The sequence below is a fragment of the Schistocerca gregaria genome, chromosome 3 (genome assembly GCF_023897955.1).
Source record: "Schistocerca gregaria isolate iqSchGreg1 chromosome 3, iqSchGreg1.2, whole genome shotgun sequence".
Classification (NCBI taxonomy): domain Eukaryota; kingdom Metazoa; phylum Arthropoda; class Insecta; order Orthoptera; family Acrididae; genus Schistocerca; species Schistocerca gregaria.
In genome coordinates, this window is record NC_064922.1 from 874,988,732 (window position 1) to 875,005,931 (window position 17,200).

The 17,200-nt window shown below is 37.3% G+C and overlaps 1 protein-coding gene across 1 annotated transcript in view; it reads right to left on the reverse strand.

Moving 5' to 3' along the window:
• LOC126354955 (WD repeat-containing protein 3-like) overlaps positions 1-17,200 on the reverse strand; it is a 117,532-nt gene that overhangs the window by 53,975 nt on the left and 46,357 nt on the right. The window contains exons 7-9 of the mRNA XM_050005037.1: positions 11,152-11,296; positions 10,493-10,683; positions 9,538-9,733 (exon numbers count right to left, since the gene is read on the reverse strand). Of these exons, the coding sequence (XP_049860994.1) occupies positions 9,538-9,733; positions 10,493-10,683; positions 11,152-11,296 (532 nt within the window). The remainder of the gene's footprint in view (positions 1-9,537; positions 9,734-10,492; positions 10,684-11,151; positions 11,297-17,200) is intronic.

Here is a 17,200-nt window from a genome sequence, read left to right on the forward strand (position 1 = left end):
AGCCAATGTCGCCGTATTTAACAGATTTTCGCCTTCTGTACATTAACAATTAATTTTGAGAATTTCTGAGTCTGACATTCCAAATGTGACCTTGAAGGTGCATTTTGAATGATAATTTATTGCTATTGCATGTCAGGATGTGTGGCACTGTAAGATCCCATACCAACCCAAGTACACGACCCGTAATTTCACATTTTCTCTGACGAAAAAATCAAATCATTACCAAATTAGGTAGCTTTCCACTTATGATGTTCAAAACCTGTGGTCCTTTCAAATGCATGACAACAAGATTTCACTGTAATTATTTCTGTGAGGCATTGACTCTGCTTTAAATCCCTCACGAAGATGATGATGAATACGAAAGTCATGTAAAGCCTTTGGACTTCACTGGAAAGGGTGCAACTTAGTAAGTAAGAAATTTAATATTTTTTCTCTCTTCTTGGAGTTTCTCCATTTATATTTATCAGTTAATTTCTCTCTTTCTTTACTAAGACCAACTTGATCACTAATTATACATTCTTAAATGTAACATTCGATCAATCAGATTATTACTCACACAATGCATTACTAACTATTCTGAAATTTGAACCAAATCCTGGACATTACATTATTTGAATTTTCCTCTTCTCTGCACGTAATTCCCCTGCAATGAACTGTATTCTTGCACAATATTACGTCACCAATGGTTCACTGCTGTCTTTTACCTTCAACACAATACATAAATTTTCAGCAGATTGTTGCTAACACACATTTGCCTGTACGGCAGGAAAGAGTAATTCTGTGAATAATGCCCCTTAGATATTTTACTGCCTTCAAAGCCATCACACATATTAAACCCTTGCAATCTCAAGGAGGCGGAGGGAGAGGGGACTTATGTCCAACTTTTGAAAATACTGTCATCTAGTCAGTTACTTCATAAGTAAAATTTTGAAACAATTATGGTATTTAATGAATTCTTCTATCAGGTTCCATAAATGTTTTCAGGTTAAGGACCTTACTTACACATCAATATCTATTTAATAGGCATGCTGTTCATTTCTCTCTCTCCCTCTCTCTAGGGAGGCATAAAGCATCCTTGGTAATACACATTATTGAAAGTGTGTTGATATTGCTAAAAGTGTGCTAAAAGAAATTTTCATTTTCTGGACCCTACTAACAGATCAGTACCTCTTTAGAAAGTAAACTGTTAATATAGGTCAGCAACAATTAATTTTTTTTAAGGTGGGCACGAACCTCAACCTCTTTTGGTGACACTTGTACATATGTCCTACATAACTGTGTTTTGACAATGCATTCCAGTACTTTCCACTTGAATCTTGCTCTTCTCACAGTGGGATACATGCCAATGCCACATCTGTTCAATGTGAATGTTCTGTCCAATATGTCTATTTAATCAAACTTTGTGTAGCAAGATGTGGGCACAGAAAAACTTTGGTGTGACCCACGGCCTACACCACTGGCTGAACTCCATTAGTCCACCACTCCCAACATTCTTTCACCCAAACCAGTATAATGATGCCCCAGGAACTTGCTTGTGCAATAGGACCTCCAATGACCTTACTCTTAACATATTAGCCTACCAGGGACCAGATGATATGTCGAGCCACATGAATAGTGCTGTACATTGGTAAGCTCAGTAAAATTATATGTTAAGCAGTCTCAGCTCGGTCCTGTACGCTTTAAAATCTCAAAGCCTTGGATCAGCAGGATCAGATTTTTGATAAACTGCTAGCAGGGATGTCAGTCAATATTCTTGTTTAGCAGTGAGTCAATCTCTTTTTGACTTTCGAAAAATCTGGGATGAAATAATGACAATATTATGAAATGGACAAATCACTACTCACCAAATTTAAAAGAAGGCCTTTTGGCCAAAAGCTTACGGTTGGTATTCTTTCTGTTGTGCCTGTCTGCGACTCGGCATCTTCTCTATATGATGAGCAGCAAAATGTCCTTTTCATGATATTGTCATTTTGACTTTAAAATATTTAGTCCTAAGGGTAGCTGTTTGCAGTGATGGTTGGTGAGCAGCTGATCCATATTTCTTCCCCATACAGCAACCCATCAAGATTATTACCATATGGGTACTAATGATTATGTGTAGTGTGAAGGTCTGGGTTGGACACTGGTATTTACCCTGCTTGGTAACTTAAGTCCCCTAAAATCTAATTTAGGCTTCTCATCTGAACTCTTCACGGAGTTACCCTTCACAGCCACCTTTGTCTATTTTCGTGCATTACACTTCTTTTTCTTGAGTGCCATCTGCCTCTCTTTGCCCCAAGCACTGATTATCTACGGGTTGTCTCCACTGAGAACAAATTACAAAACCTTTATCCACTACTAGTTTTAAATAAAACAGACATCATCATCATCACCATCATGAGGTAACATATAATTATTACAGTGATGTCAATCTTAATGTTGGGCCATTTAAAATTAAACTATAGAAAAATCCAAATTTTATTTTTGTTGAAGACACAGTAAGAGTGACACACACAGGTGTTATAAAGATTTTATGTTGCCTGATAATCATTCTGATTGATACTATTATTGAATAAAGGTTTATTTGGTCAGCAGCTCTTGTTGTTATTATTGCTGCTGTTGTTGTTGTTATTGTCTTCAGTCCAGAACTGGTTTGACGGGGCTCTCCATGCTACTCTATTCTGTGCAAGCTTTTTCATCTCCGAATAACTACTGCAGCCTACATTCTTCTAAATCTGCTTAATGTATTCAACTCTTGGTCCCCCTCTACAATTTTTGCCCTCTGCACTTCCCTCCAATACTAAATTGGTGATCCCTTGATGCCTCAGAACGTATCATGCCAATCGATCCCTTCTTCTAGTCAAGTTGAGCCACAAACTCCTCTTTCCCCCAATTCTATTCAGTACCTTCTCATTGGTTATGTGATCTACCTATCTAATCTTCAACATACTTCTGTAGCACCACATTTTGAAAGCTTCTATTCTCTTCTTGTCTAAACTATTTATTGTCCACGTTTCACTTCCACAAATGGCTACACTACATACAAATACTTTCAGAAACGACTCCCTGACATGTAAATCTATATTCGATGTTAACAAATTTCTCTTCTTCAGAAACGCTTTCCTTGCCATTGCCAGTCTACATTTTATGCCATCTCTACTTCAACCACCAGCAGTTATTTTGCTCCCCAAATAGAAAAACTCATTTAATATTTTAAGCGTCTCATTTCCTAATCTAATTCCCTCAGCATTACCTGATTTAATTCGACTACATTCCATTATCCTCGTTTTGCTTTTGTTGATGTTCATCTTATATCCTCCTTTCAAGACACTGTCCATTCCATTCATCTGCTCTTCCAGGTCCTTTGTTGTCTCTGACAGAATTACAAAGTCATCGGCGAACCTCAAAGTTTTTATTTCTTCTCCGTGGATTTTAATACCTACTCCGAATTTTTCTTTTGTTTCCTTTACTGCTTGCTCAATGTACAGATTGAATAACATCGGGGATAGGCTACAACCCTGTCTCACTCCCTTCCCAACCACTGCTTCCCTTTCATGACCCTTGACTGTTACAACTGCCATTTGGTTTCTGTACAAATTGTAAATAGCCTTTTCCTCCCTGTATTTTACCCCTACTACCTTTAGAATTTTATAGAGAGCATTCCAGTCAACATTGTCAAAAGCTTTCTCTATCCTACTCTATCCTGTGCAAAGCTTTCTCTAAGTCTACAAATGCTAGAAACGTAGGTTTGCCTTTCCTTAATCTATTTCCTAAGATAAGTCGTAGGGTCAGTATTGCTTCCCATGTTCCAACATTTCTACAGATTCCAAACTGATCTTCCCCGAGGACGGCTTCTACCAGTTTTTCCATTTGTCTGTAAAGAATTCGTGTTAGTATTTGCAGCCGTGGCTTATTAAACTGATAGTTCGGTAATTTTCACATCTGTGAACACCTGCTTCCTTTGGTGTTGGAATTATTATATTCTTCTTGAGGTCTGAGGGTATTTAGCCTGTCTTCGGTCTTTCAGTGCTCTGTCAAACTCTTCATGCAGTATCATATCTCCCATTTCATCTTCATCTGCCTCCTCTTCCATTTCAATAACATTGCTCTCAAATACATCGCCACTGTGCAGAACCTCTACATACTCCTTCCACCTTTCTGCTTTCCGTTCTTTACTTAGAACTGGTTTTTCTTCCGAGTTCTTGAGATTCTTACAGGTGGTTCTCTTTTCTCCAAACGTCTCTTCGATTCTCCTGTCGGCAGTATCTATCTTACTCCTAGTGATATATGTCTCTACATCCTTACATTTGTCCTCTAGCCATCCCTGCTTAGCCATTTTGCACTTCCTGTAGATCTCATTTTTGAGACATTTGTATTCCTTTTCACCAGCTTCATCTACTGCATTTTTATATTTTATTTTAATTCAATATATCTTCGGTTAGCCAAGGGTTACTGATAGCCCTCGTCTTTTTTTCCTACTTGATCCTCTACTGCTTTCACTATTTCATCTCTCAAAGCTACCCATTCTTCTTCTAGTCTATGTCATTCCCCTAATGTTCTCCCTGAAACTCCCTAGAACCTCTGGCTCTTTCTGTTCATGCAGGTCCCATCTCCATAAATTCCCACCTTTTGGCAGTTTCTTTACTTTTAATCTAGAATTCATAACCAATAAATTGTGGTCAGATTCCACATCTGTCCCTGGAAATGTCTTACAATTTTAACCTGGTTCCTAAATCTCTGTCTTTTTATTGTTGTCTTCAGTCCTGGGACTGGTTTGATGTAGCTCTCCATGCTACTCTATCCTGTGCAAGCTTCATCATCTCCCAGTACCTACTGCAACCTACATCCTTCTGAATCTGCTTAGTATATTCATCTCTTGGTCTCCCTCTATGATTTTTACCCTCCACGCTGCCCTCTAATGCTAAATTTGTGATCCCTTGATGCCTCAGAACATGTCCTACCAACTGGTCCCTTCTTCTTGTCGAGTTGTGCCACAAGCTCCTCTTCTCCCCCATTCTATTCAATACCTCCTCATTAGTTATGTGATCTACCCATCTAATCTTCAGCGTTCTTATGTAGTACCGCATTTTTAAAGCTTCTATTCTCTTCTTGTCCAAACTATTTATCGTCCATATTTCAGTTCCATACATGGCTACACTCCAAACAAATACTTTCAGAAACGACTTCCTGACACTTAAATCTATACCTGATGTTAACAAATTTCTCTTCTTCAGCTACGCTTTCTTTGCCGTTGCCAGTCTACATTTTATATCCTCTCTACTTCGACCACTGTCAGTTACTTTGCTCCCCAAATAGCAAAACTCCTTTAAGTGTCTCATTTCCTACTCTAATTCCCTCAGCATCACCCTACTTAATTCGACTACATTCCATTATCCTCGTTTTGCTTTCGTTGATGTTCATCTTATATCCTCCTTCCAAGACACTGTCCATACCGTTTATCAGCTCTTCCAAGTCCTTTGCTGTCTCTGACAGAATTACAATGTCATCGGCGAACCTCAACGTTTTTATTTCTTCTCCACGGGCTTTAATACCTACTCTGAACTTTTCTTTTGTTTCCTTTACTGCTAGCTCAATATACAGATTGAATAACATCACCCCGCTGCTTCCCTTTCATGACCCTCAACTCTTATAACTGCCATCTGGTTTCTGTACAAATTGTAAATAGCCTTTCGCTCCCTGTATTTTACCCCTGCCACCTTTAGAATTTGAAAGAGAGTATTCCAATCAACATTGTCAAAAGCTTTCTCTAAGTCCACAAATGCTAGAAACGTAGGTTTACCTTTCCTTAATCTATTTTCTATGATAAGTCATAGGGTCAGTATTGCCTCACGTGTTCCAACATTTCTGCGGAATCCAAACTGAACTTCGCCGAGGTCGGCTTCTACCAGTTTTTCCATTCGTTTGTAAAGAATTCGCGTTAGTATTTTGCAGGTGTGACTTATTAAACTAATAGTTCAGTAATTTTCACATCTGTCAACATCTTTGGGATTGGCATTATTATATTCTTCTTTAAGTCTGAGGGTATTTCGTCTGTCTCATACATCTTGCTCACCAGATGGTAGAGTTTTGTCAGAACTGGATCTCCCAAGGCTGTCAGTAGTTCCAATGGAATGTTGTCTACTCCCGGGGCCTTGTTACGACTCAGGTCTTTCAGTGCTCTGTCAAACTCTTCACACAGTATCTCTGTCTTATCTCTCTGAAACCTTCCAGCGTCTCCAGGCCTCTTCCACAAATACAACCTTCTTTCATGATTTTTAAACCAAGTATTAGCTATGAGTAAGTTATGTTCTGTGCAAAATTCTACTAGGTGGCTTTATCTTTCATTCCTTAGCCCCATTCCAAATTCACCCAGTACTTTTCCTTCTCTTCCTTTTCCTACTATCGAATTCCAGTCCCCCATGACTATTAAATTTTCATCTCCCTTCACTATCTGAATAATTTCTTTTATCGCATCGTACATTTTTTCCATCTCTTCATTATCTGTGGAGCTAGTTGGCAAATAAACTTGTACTACTGTGGTAGGCATGGGCTTCGTGCCTATTTTGGCTACAATAACGTGTTCACTATGCTGCTTGTAGTAGCTTACCCACACTCCTATTTTTTTTATTCATTATTAAACCTACTCCTGCATTACCCCTATTTGATTTTGTGGTTATAATCCTGTATTCACCTGACCAGAAGTCTTGTTCCTCCTGCCACCGCTATATCTAACTTTGAACTACCCGTTTCCCTTTTAAAATTAAAAAAAAAAAATATATATTAATTAATGGATCCGACATTCCACTCTCCGTTCCGTAGAATGCCTGTTCTCTTTATGCTGATAACGATGTCTTCCTGAGAAGACCCCACCTGGAGATATAAATGGGGGACTATTTTACCTATGGAACATTTTACTCGCGGAAATTTTACCCAAGAGGGCGCCATCATCATTTAACCATACAGTAAAGCTGCATGCCCTCGGGAGAAATTATGGCTGTAGTTTCCCCTTGCTCTCAGCCGTTTGCAGTACCATCATAGCAAGGTCGTTTCAGTTACTGTTACAAGGCCACATCTGTCAGTTATCCACACTGTTGCCCCTGCAACTACTGAAATGGCTGGTGCCCCTCTTCAGGAACCACACATTTGTCTGGCCTATCAAAAGATACCCCTCCTTTGTGGTAGCACCAACAGTACGGCTATCTGCATCACTGAGGCACACAAGCCTCCCCATCAACGGCAAGGTCCATGGTTCATGGGGGTGACTTTCTTTGAATACTATCTGCACAAAATATATTACTGATTCCCATTTATTAGAAATCCTTCAACTTCAACTCAGTCACATACTTTTTTCAGTACTCCAAATTATTATGTGACTATGAGGCATGTTGTAAGATTCTTTCAAGTCAAGAGCCATTGTGTAAAATTTTGTTCCAATAAATTGGGAGAACAGAGAATTGTGTGGCCATATTCTGTTTTCTTTGCCATTAATTGTAATGAAATGCTGTAAAATATTTTGAAGTTCTGATAAAGATGTATTTGATTGAGATTTGTTACATAACTAGTACTACTGCACACATAATTTCTTATAAGTGATAAACTGTACATGTTACTCAGTTAAACACTTGAGCTACCACACATGCCATGAACCCTGTTGTAGTATCTGCTACTCTGAAAAGAGTTGTACAATGACGCTTCAAATAATACTTACTAATATAACAACTTTATCCAAACATTCATTACCTTGAATTGTAATTAAGAATTTACTTCTAAGCTGAGAAACAATAAAATAATCACAATTACAATTTTTTACCTCATGCATGAGATCACAGTTATTAGATGTAAATAACCCAACACTCGGACACTAACTTTTGGCATCCATTGATTTCATTTTATCGATCTACAATTTCTATGTACTATAGGACTGACCAAATGAAATACAACATAAAATATTATCAATATCATTAGTTTTTTATCCACTTCCTTGGAAATAGAATAGAATCATAGAATCAGCTGTTGACACTACACCCTGATCAGAATAACAAATTAATTGACAGCAAGCTGTTTATTAACATTGTTATATGTGTTAGTTATTGTTCAGCACTGTACTGAGCAGAATGTTGTGTAGCACAGTTTGTGAATTTTGAGATGGTAGAGTTAGAGGAGCAACACGTCTGTACCAAACTTTGCATGAAACTCAAGATAACCTATACAGAGACATGCCAAATGATGCAGGAAGCTGACAGTGATGGGTGCTTAAGCTATACTCAGTGCTACGGATAGTTTACACGCTTTGAAAATGGCTGGACAGAAGTTAAAGATGACCCTCATTCAGGATGCCCTTCAAAGTCTACCAATGATGCCCTTGTCAGGAAGTCAACGAAATTGTGCATATCAATCAAAACTTGCCTGTCTGAGAGATTGCAGAAGAATGTAGCATTTGAGTTGGATCATGTCACGAAATCCTGAAACAGCATCTTGGAATGCATCATGCTGCCACCAAGTTCGCCACATAGTTCATGAGTCAATACCAGAAAGACCTTTGCCTTGCAATCTGTGAAGAGCTTTTGGATCACGCAAATCATAACGAGATGTTCCATAAGAGAATCATAACTGGTGATGGTACATGAGTCTACAGTTACGATGTTGAGATCAAGGTTCAATCTTCATAATGGGTTGGGAAAGGTTCCCCTAGACCAACAAAAACTTGTCAGGTCAGGTCAAACGTTCAAGTCATGCTGATAGTTAGTTTGACATTGAAGGGTTAGTTCATCATGAATTTGTGCCACAGGGACAAACTGTTAATCGATGGTACTGTCGAGATGTGTTGCGACACCTTTGAGAAAATATGAGAAGGAAATGGCAATATGAGAAGGAAACAGCCTGAAACATTGTGAGACAATTCATGGCTCTTGCATCACAATAACGCACCTTCACATTCGTCCCTGTTGGTGTGTGACTCTTGCACAAAAAATGAAATCACTTTGCTGCCTCATCCTCCATACTCTCCAGGCCTGGCCCCTGAGGATCTTTCTTTTATTTCCGAAGTTGAAAACCCCTTTGAAAGCACAAAGATCTGCAATAATAGACGAGATAAAAGAAAATTTGCAGACGGCGCTTCACGCAATCCAACAAAAGGCGTACCAAGTCTGCTTATGGAAGTGGAGACGGTGTTGGAAGCAGTGTATCAACTATGGACGAGAGTATTTCGAAGAAGACCATGCACAATAACTAAAAGATAAGTGAAGAAAAATTTTGTGGCCGAAGTTCTGGAATTTTTTGAACAAATCTCATATGTATATTGTAGTGCAGGAAACTCATTTCTTCCCTTGAAGAAACAAGTATTTAGTATTTTAATCATGATGCCTTTAACTGTATTAAATCACACTTCCCTCTCCTATCGTGGGGCTACCCAGCATTCACTACAGCATATCACCAAAAAATATCTACAGTCGCCTCCCCTGTCTATGATCTCCAACATCTCATGTGTGCTTATACTGCAACTTCTGCCAGTCTGTAATGTGGTATATAGAGAACACAGGAATACCCATGTCTGCTTACCGAATCAGCTGTGAGACAGACTGACCACAGTTCCTTTGTATGTGCTGGAATAGCCTCTAAAACTTCTCCAGCCGCTATGTCAATAATAAGCAATTGTCCATCCTTCATTCCCACAAGCAAGTGCCGATCTCCTGGTGCAAAACATGAGCACAGTCCGTAACTTGTCTCAACAGTTCGTAGACAGGCTAATGATGGTCTGTGAAAATACTTGTTATTAATACATATATACATAACCTTCAGGCAAGACAACCATTGTTTTTCATTAACCATTGTGAAAAAGAATATTCTAGAATATTCACTTAAAATAACTATCTAAAAATTTATTTCAATTGTAGGACAAAGGTGAGATAACATAAGCCACTAAATACCTAAAAGCCAGAAAGAAGGTTTTTTTTCTTTAACTTATATGTATCTACATTACATGGAAGTGGATGTGTGTGTGAGTGTCTTGTGAATTTTGTAAAAAAATACAATTCTATTTCAGTGATACTTTAATATGAATATTTAGTTTGGAATGCCAATATCAAGTATCCTTCTACTAACCATACATTATACTGTCTGGTTACACTGGGCATAAAATTTTTTGTTGTTGCGTGTGTCAGTGAAGTTACACTACTAAACATTGTTGGTTGTCTGTGATGAGATAGGAGCTAGTGCACTTCATCTTACATCTAATTTATCAGTTTTTTTTTTAATTATATATACAAACAAAGCTAAGACTCCAAATATACAAGACAAGCCTCAGTTCATAAGTATCTACTACTTCTGCAGTGATTTACACCCTGCAACATCAATATGGTGACTCTGTTAGTCACAATCTGTATTAAAATGTAGTGAAGAGGATCACTTAATGGGAAGAACTTTCATTCTTTCCTTTCATTAGAGACTTCAAATGCTATGTGTGTTTTCTATCATCCACTCTCATGTTATACATTTAGGAATGAAATGGAAGTACCTGTTCCATAATTTTACTGCCTCAGCACTTGCAGAGGCAATTGCTAAATTATCTGAACTGAAACACACTGAGCGGACTTCAGAATGATGTCCTTGACTTGATATTTTACGAATACATTTGCATTCTGCCTCTTTATTTGTGCCGACGACTGAATGTAGCTCAATGCTGTTGTTACTGAGGGACACAGATACCTACAACAAATTGCAGAATGATTAGGAAACAAAGCACAAAATATTATTAAAATAAACAGTTATTGCTACAAGTGTTGCTTAAATATGTATACTTTTATTGTATTGATGTTTCACATGTGAACATTTTACATTATACTTGACTGTGAACATTATGAACATCAATATGACATAATAATTACTATTAAGTAGTCTCTTTATTGTTCTTTCCATTATGTGTTTTGGTGGAGCACACCATCACCAGGTGGATTTATTACAATCCCAAAGGCATAAACATTTACTACCTGATTACTGTGGGCAACTTGTGGCAATGTACTGCAGCAGAAGATAGGTGTCTCCAGAGGTAGGTACTGGCCAACAAGTTGGGCCCATTATTCGATATTTAAAGATAAGTCTTTCATAAAATCAAACAATGGAACATCCAGGATGGAATGTAACAATAGTAGCCTTTCATAAAACAAATAAACTTACTCTTAATTCCTTCTGACTCCCCATAATTACATGTGCTGCCTTAATTTTTCCATTTGCTTTAATTACAGGTAATCTTGCAACTTCATCTTTCAATCCAGGGACCAGGGATGTATCAGCCTCAGGTGGATCACAGTTCTCTTCTGCCCTACAAATGTTTTGGACATAATGCATTACCCATGAACTGTAAAGTACATGTAGTACTTTTATACGCAAACATTGCAAAACACATTGCCTTTAAGCTTTTTCTTTTGTGCTGCTGAGAAAGAGGAGTATGGAGAATGGGGAGTCAAACAATCAGGTTTCACCAAACACAGGAGGAGGAGTAATTCAGAAAAAGAGAGAGAGAGAGAGAGAGAGAGAGAGAGAGAGAGAGAGAGAGAGAGAGAGAGATAGGGGGAGGGGGGGAGAGATAGTGTTCCACCTCCCTCACATAATGCACCACAGAATTATTCCTTATGTTTCACAGCTAGTAAGGACTGTTATCTACTGTCACCATGCATACTGATCTTTCTTTCCTGAGAACCAGTTCATCATATGATTGACTAGGAACTGATTCAGTGGTCATTTCACAAAAATAGCTTCAACAAAGTGTTCACATATGCAAACACTAACCCAAAGTGTCAAAATTCTATGAATTCAGAATTAGAAAAAAAAAAGAATACACATTACAACAAGTGTTGTAGTCAATTTAGTAATGCCAAAATGTTTCAGTTTCTTACAACACAGATCTGAAATATTATAAAACCATCTCATTATGAAGAACAAATTGCTGACCTCTGACAGTTTTCTACTAAGAACAGTTTTTAAACTATCTTTCGTACCACGTGAATACTTTCAAATGCGTGTAGGCTTAGATTCAAGGGGAGAAGGGAATGACAGAATAAGCATAATCAAACTAAAAAATAACACTGCCATAAAATAACACTATAATCAGAAGAAAGACAGTTCGACAGCATACATTTTTGAAATCAAAATCTGATGCTGGGTAACATTCAGTACTATCTCAATCCAGCCCATGCTATGTTTGCATCTTCTTTGGCACACTATCTGGAAGATGGTTGAGCTATTGCTGCTCAAGCAACATAAGTTTGATAACAACGGCTCACCTGAGACCATCCAGTATCTGCGGAAGGTTCTTGCAAGTTTCAATTGGTACCAAGCATGCTCAAATTCTGTACCTGCCAATGTACCAATGAAGCTAATCTCCGTTTCTCTCTCCCTCCCTTCAAAAAATCTCTTTTCTTGTTTGTTCATAATCAACAACTACAGATCACACTGATCATGTGAAGACAGCTGCCTTTGTCTGGGACATAGCTCTCTCAGCTGCATGATAGTTGTGCTTGTCTGGGATATAGCGCTGTCAGCTGCCTCCAACAAACCAACACAAACTTCTATAGCATTCTCCCTGGGTACCTATGAGCCACAATTACCAAGCAGCAATCATTAGCTGGTGCTAAAAAAATGTCAATATGAAAGTTGCATTTATGTAAATTATTCATTTTATGGCTTTGACATCTATTGTAAGCAAATCTATTTTGGGAGATCATGTGTAGACCATATTTTCACACTACGACAGATTTTGGAGAAACATAGGGAAAAATCAAAAAATATAGGATTAATTTTTATAGATCTAGAAAAAGCGTATGATACTGTTCCAAGAAAATTACTTTGGAGGGCACTACATATGGCAAACATAAACGCTTCCTTGATTAAAATAATACAACAGATGTATAAAGATAAAATTTGCCAAGTGAAAGTTGGTAATAAACTTTCACAGAAATTTAGAACAAGCAAAGGCCTTTTATAGGGCTGTCCCATGTCACCACTATTATTTAAAATCTTTATAGATATTAGCCTTAGAACATGGTCTCATAAATGTAATAGTATGGGATTAGAAATAAGAGACGGAGTTTACCTACATCATTTATTATTTGATGATGATCAAGTAGTCATAGCACAAGATGGGGAGGATGCTAACTATATGTGCAAACAACTAGCAGTAGCATACAAAACTTGGGGTTTGAAGATTAATTACCAAAAAACAGAATACTTGACTAATGATTCAGATGAACTCTACATTGAAGGGAAAAAAAATAAAAAAGGTAAACACTTTCTGTTATTTGGGATCCATTTTAGAAATCGAGGGAAAATCAGAGTCAGAAATCAATAAAAGAATTAGTAGTGGACGGAGGGTCATTGGGATGCTTAACTCAGTCTTATGGAGCAGGAATGTAATGAGCAGAACTAAAAAATTAATATACAAATCCATATTAGAAAGTGTGGTTCTGTATGGAATGGAGACCTGGACTATTAACATGAAGCACATTAAAAAATTACAAGCTCTAGAGATAGACTTTTGGAGAAGATCAGCAAGAATCTCCAGGAAAGAAAAGATAAGGAACACCAAAATAATAAGGAGAATGGAAATAAAAGAAAGAATATATGACGTAATGGATAGGAAGAAATTACAGTGGTACGGACATGTACGACGAATGGAGAATACCAAAATTGATACTGGAGTGGGAATCGGAGGGGAGAAGAAGAAGAAGAAGAAGAAGAAGAAGAGGACGACCTATGACCACCTGGCTCCAAAATGTACAGCACACAATGAGGAGAATGGGCGCAGAGGAAGAAGAGACACAAGATCGAAACACCTGGAGGAATATTTTGAGAATATAGTTTAAGTATATTTATTATTTGTATTGTAATTTGCAAGTAAATTATTATGTTGGAGATAAGCCTCTGTAATGAGGAAAAGCTCAAATAATAATAATAAATCTATTTTGATGATGAGTCTCTTTGCAAATGCATCATCAGTCTTACAACTTCTGTCGTATCTACCACAAATGTTCAAACAAAATATGGATGTTTCCACAAAAAAGCAACACAGAAACTTGCCAGCAGTAGCCTTGATGAAATATTGTGGAATTTAGACAATGTGATCTGCTGGCAAACCCAAAAACAATGTTTTTAACAAATCTGCTGTGGTAACATAAAGTAGCACAACAATTAAATGTTTTCTAACTTCCATAACAGTATTGAACAACAGGATAAAAATTCCATGTAGGGCAATGCAAACATTGTTAAAGACAAAACTTCACTGTATAAATGAATCACAGATAAATATTTGGGAATAGAAACAGCAAATTGGACATTTTCAACTTGCATTCTTCTGTATGGTATTAAACAGTGCACAAAACGCGCACGTGCGCATGCACGCACACACACAAAGCCAGCAACCGTATGGTTGTACATTTGTTAAACAATTGAAAGTCCAGGTTGGAATAACAGCAATAATATGAAAAGGATAGATTGCTACTCACCATAAAGATAAAACGCTGAGTTGCATACAGGAATAACGAAAAGACTGTAACACACTAAGCTTTTGGTCAAAGCCTTCTTCAGAAAGGAAATACACCATTCACACCAGTAAGCACAGCTCATGTACATATGAGCACTACCTCTGGCCTGAGATAGCAGCCTAGGAGGCTTTGGCCGAAAGATTGGAGTGTAACAGTCTTTTTGTTGTGCCTGCCTGCAACTTAATCTATCATCTTTATGGTGGTTCGCAATCAATCCTTTTCATTAATACTGCTGTACTTCTATTAGTAACACTATGCCACACATAGTGAGAAGAACCAATTTATAGAAACTTGCAATCTTCTTCAAGATGTCGACTGCAGTTAAATCAGCCACAACAACCTGCAGCATGGCAGACTACTGTAAAGGACAAGTTAAGAACAGCCAAAGCTGCTCTGAGACAGTCATATTCATATCATCAAGAATGTTTCAAATTAGCTAAACTGTGTAACGGAACCTATTAAAGGCTTTACTTTACCAAAGTATGTGATACCCTCCAAATTCAACCAGTTTAACGAGTATTTATGATTATAGAAAAGTTATTGTATATGTTAACAATGATTGCATAACATGTTTCCATAAACAGTCAACCCATTAAATTATACTGAATAACTGACCCACACAAAAGTTAATATCACTTGATCACTGATACAGCAAATGTCATCATGTAAAAACACTTAAGTTCATCTTAAATAATTAATATGAAGTACGAAAAATAGTGGCTGACTTATATATTTTGGATCTCCTTAAATAAAAATCACCCAGTGAAACCTATTTGTTCGCTAGGGCCGTTTTCACTCAATATTCACGTAAATACTCCTATTTTAGACGAAAACCAATGTAATTCTTAATAATTCGTGTTATTTACTGATTTATGCAAATTAGAGAAGTGAATTGACAAACTTCTAAAAAAATGGCCTTTTTGTAACAAAGAATTGTTCCGTCAAGTCCACAAATCTGTCTGTCATTTTAATAACCTGTTAAATTATGTCACTCGATATAAATTAATAACTTTTCTGCACAAATTAAGAGAACAGATGTACATGTGACTTATAAACTATATCTCTTTTTAGTAGTTCTTTGACAAGGTTATAAATACAAGCAGCAAGAAGGGTCAGGAGCGGAGTCTGAATGTCACTTTGGTAAAGTGTATGTGTGTTTTTGTTCGAGGTGGATAAACATTGCAAAGAACATGTAAAAGAAGTGCTACTTTGTGTTGTGTCATTGTCTTTGGTGGACAGTGGAATTCAGATGGCCACCAGAGTAATAAATATTTGAAGTTTAAATACTTGTTGGTTTTGCTCATTATTTATCATCAAAGGCACATCAAAATCACGGGACCTCATCTTTTTACCCCTAGACAACCAGATTTAGAGCCAGCATTAGCATCGAGACACAGCAGCAATCCAGCAAGCAGCAGCGATTACCACAATGCATTTTAATGGCGCCAACCTAACATCAAGTGTTAACAAGCTCCGTAAATGGGAGTGAAATAGTGCGATTATAGCAATATCTATGACTAGGTGACCATTATAAAAGTCTTCCAATTGTGTATATTTAGTGTGTATATTTTCTGCTTTTGTATCTACATTAGTGGAATACAGGTTATATTCTTGTTTAAGGTTTTCTGGTGTTTTGTCTTTTCTGTGATCTAATCTGTCTACTTCAGTATCTACTCTGTTGTTGATGACAACAATGCTGTCTGTGTTGGCTTGTATGTTTTCATTTAAACTTTCAACTTTAACTTGTAATTATTTTCTGAAGTGTATCAACTGTTCTCTAGTGTCCTTACAGAGGGTAGTTTTAATTACCTCACACTTCTCATTGAGATGAGTACTTAATAGATCAAAATTCAAACTTAACTTATCCAGTCTATCTGTGTTTTCTTTAAGTTTCAAACCTAATAGATCAAACCTGTCTGTGTTTTCTTTAAGTTTCAAATTTACTTGTTCACTCGACTGTTTAAGTAGCGAGGTTATTTGAGCTGCAAACCCAGTTAGCCACTCTGTTAAGTTTTATTGTTCACCCTCCCCTGGTTCAATTTTTACATTTCCTACGATCTCATCACTCTCAGGTAGACAAATGTTAACTATTAAGTTTTTAAATGACAACAACAACGAAATACCTTTTTTTCTGTAGCTCTGCTATGATGTCGTGGCCGGTGTTCCTTGTTGGCTTTCTTCACTTTTATTTGGTTTTATCGAAGCTAAAGTCTTGATTGATGAATTCCATTGACATAATCCAGATGTCAATCTTCTGAGTGGTGTGATGATAATTTTTCGTAGTCGCACATACACACTTTTTTCATTTTGAAATATTTTCACAGTTGCCACACTGCACAAATAAACTTTTTGTAGTGCTAGGCACTTACGAAATTTATCGCTGCACTATTATCAGCGATGCACTTGAAGTTCCTCCACTTTTATAATGGTCGCCTAGTCGTGGATATTGCTATAATTGCACTATTTCACTCCCATTTACAGAGCTTGTTAGCACTTGGTGTTAGGTTGGTGCCTTTAAAATGCATTGTGGTAATCGCTGCTGTTTGCTGGATTGCTGCTGTGTCTCGATGCTAATGCTGGCTCTAAATGTGGTTGTCTAGGGGTAAAAAGATGAGGTCCCATGTTTTTGATGTGCTTTTGATGATAAATAATGAGTGAAATCAACAAATATTTAAACTTCAAATATT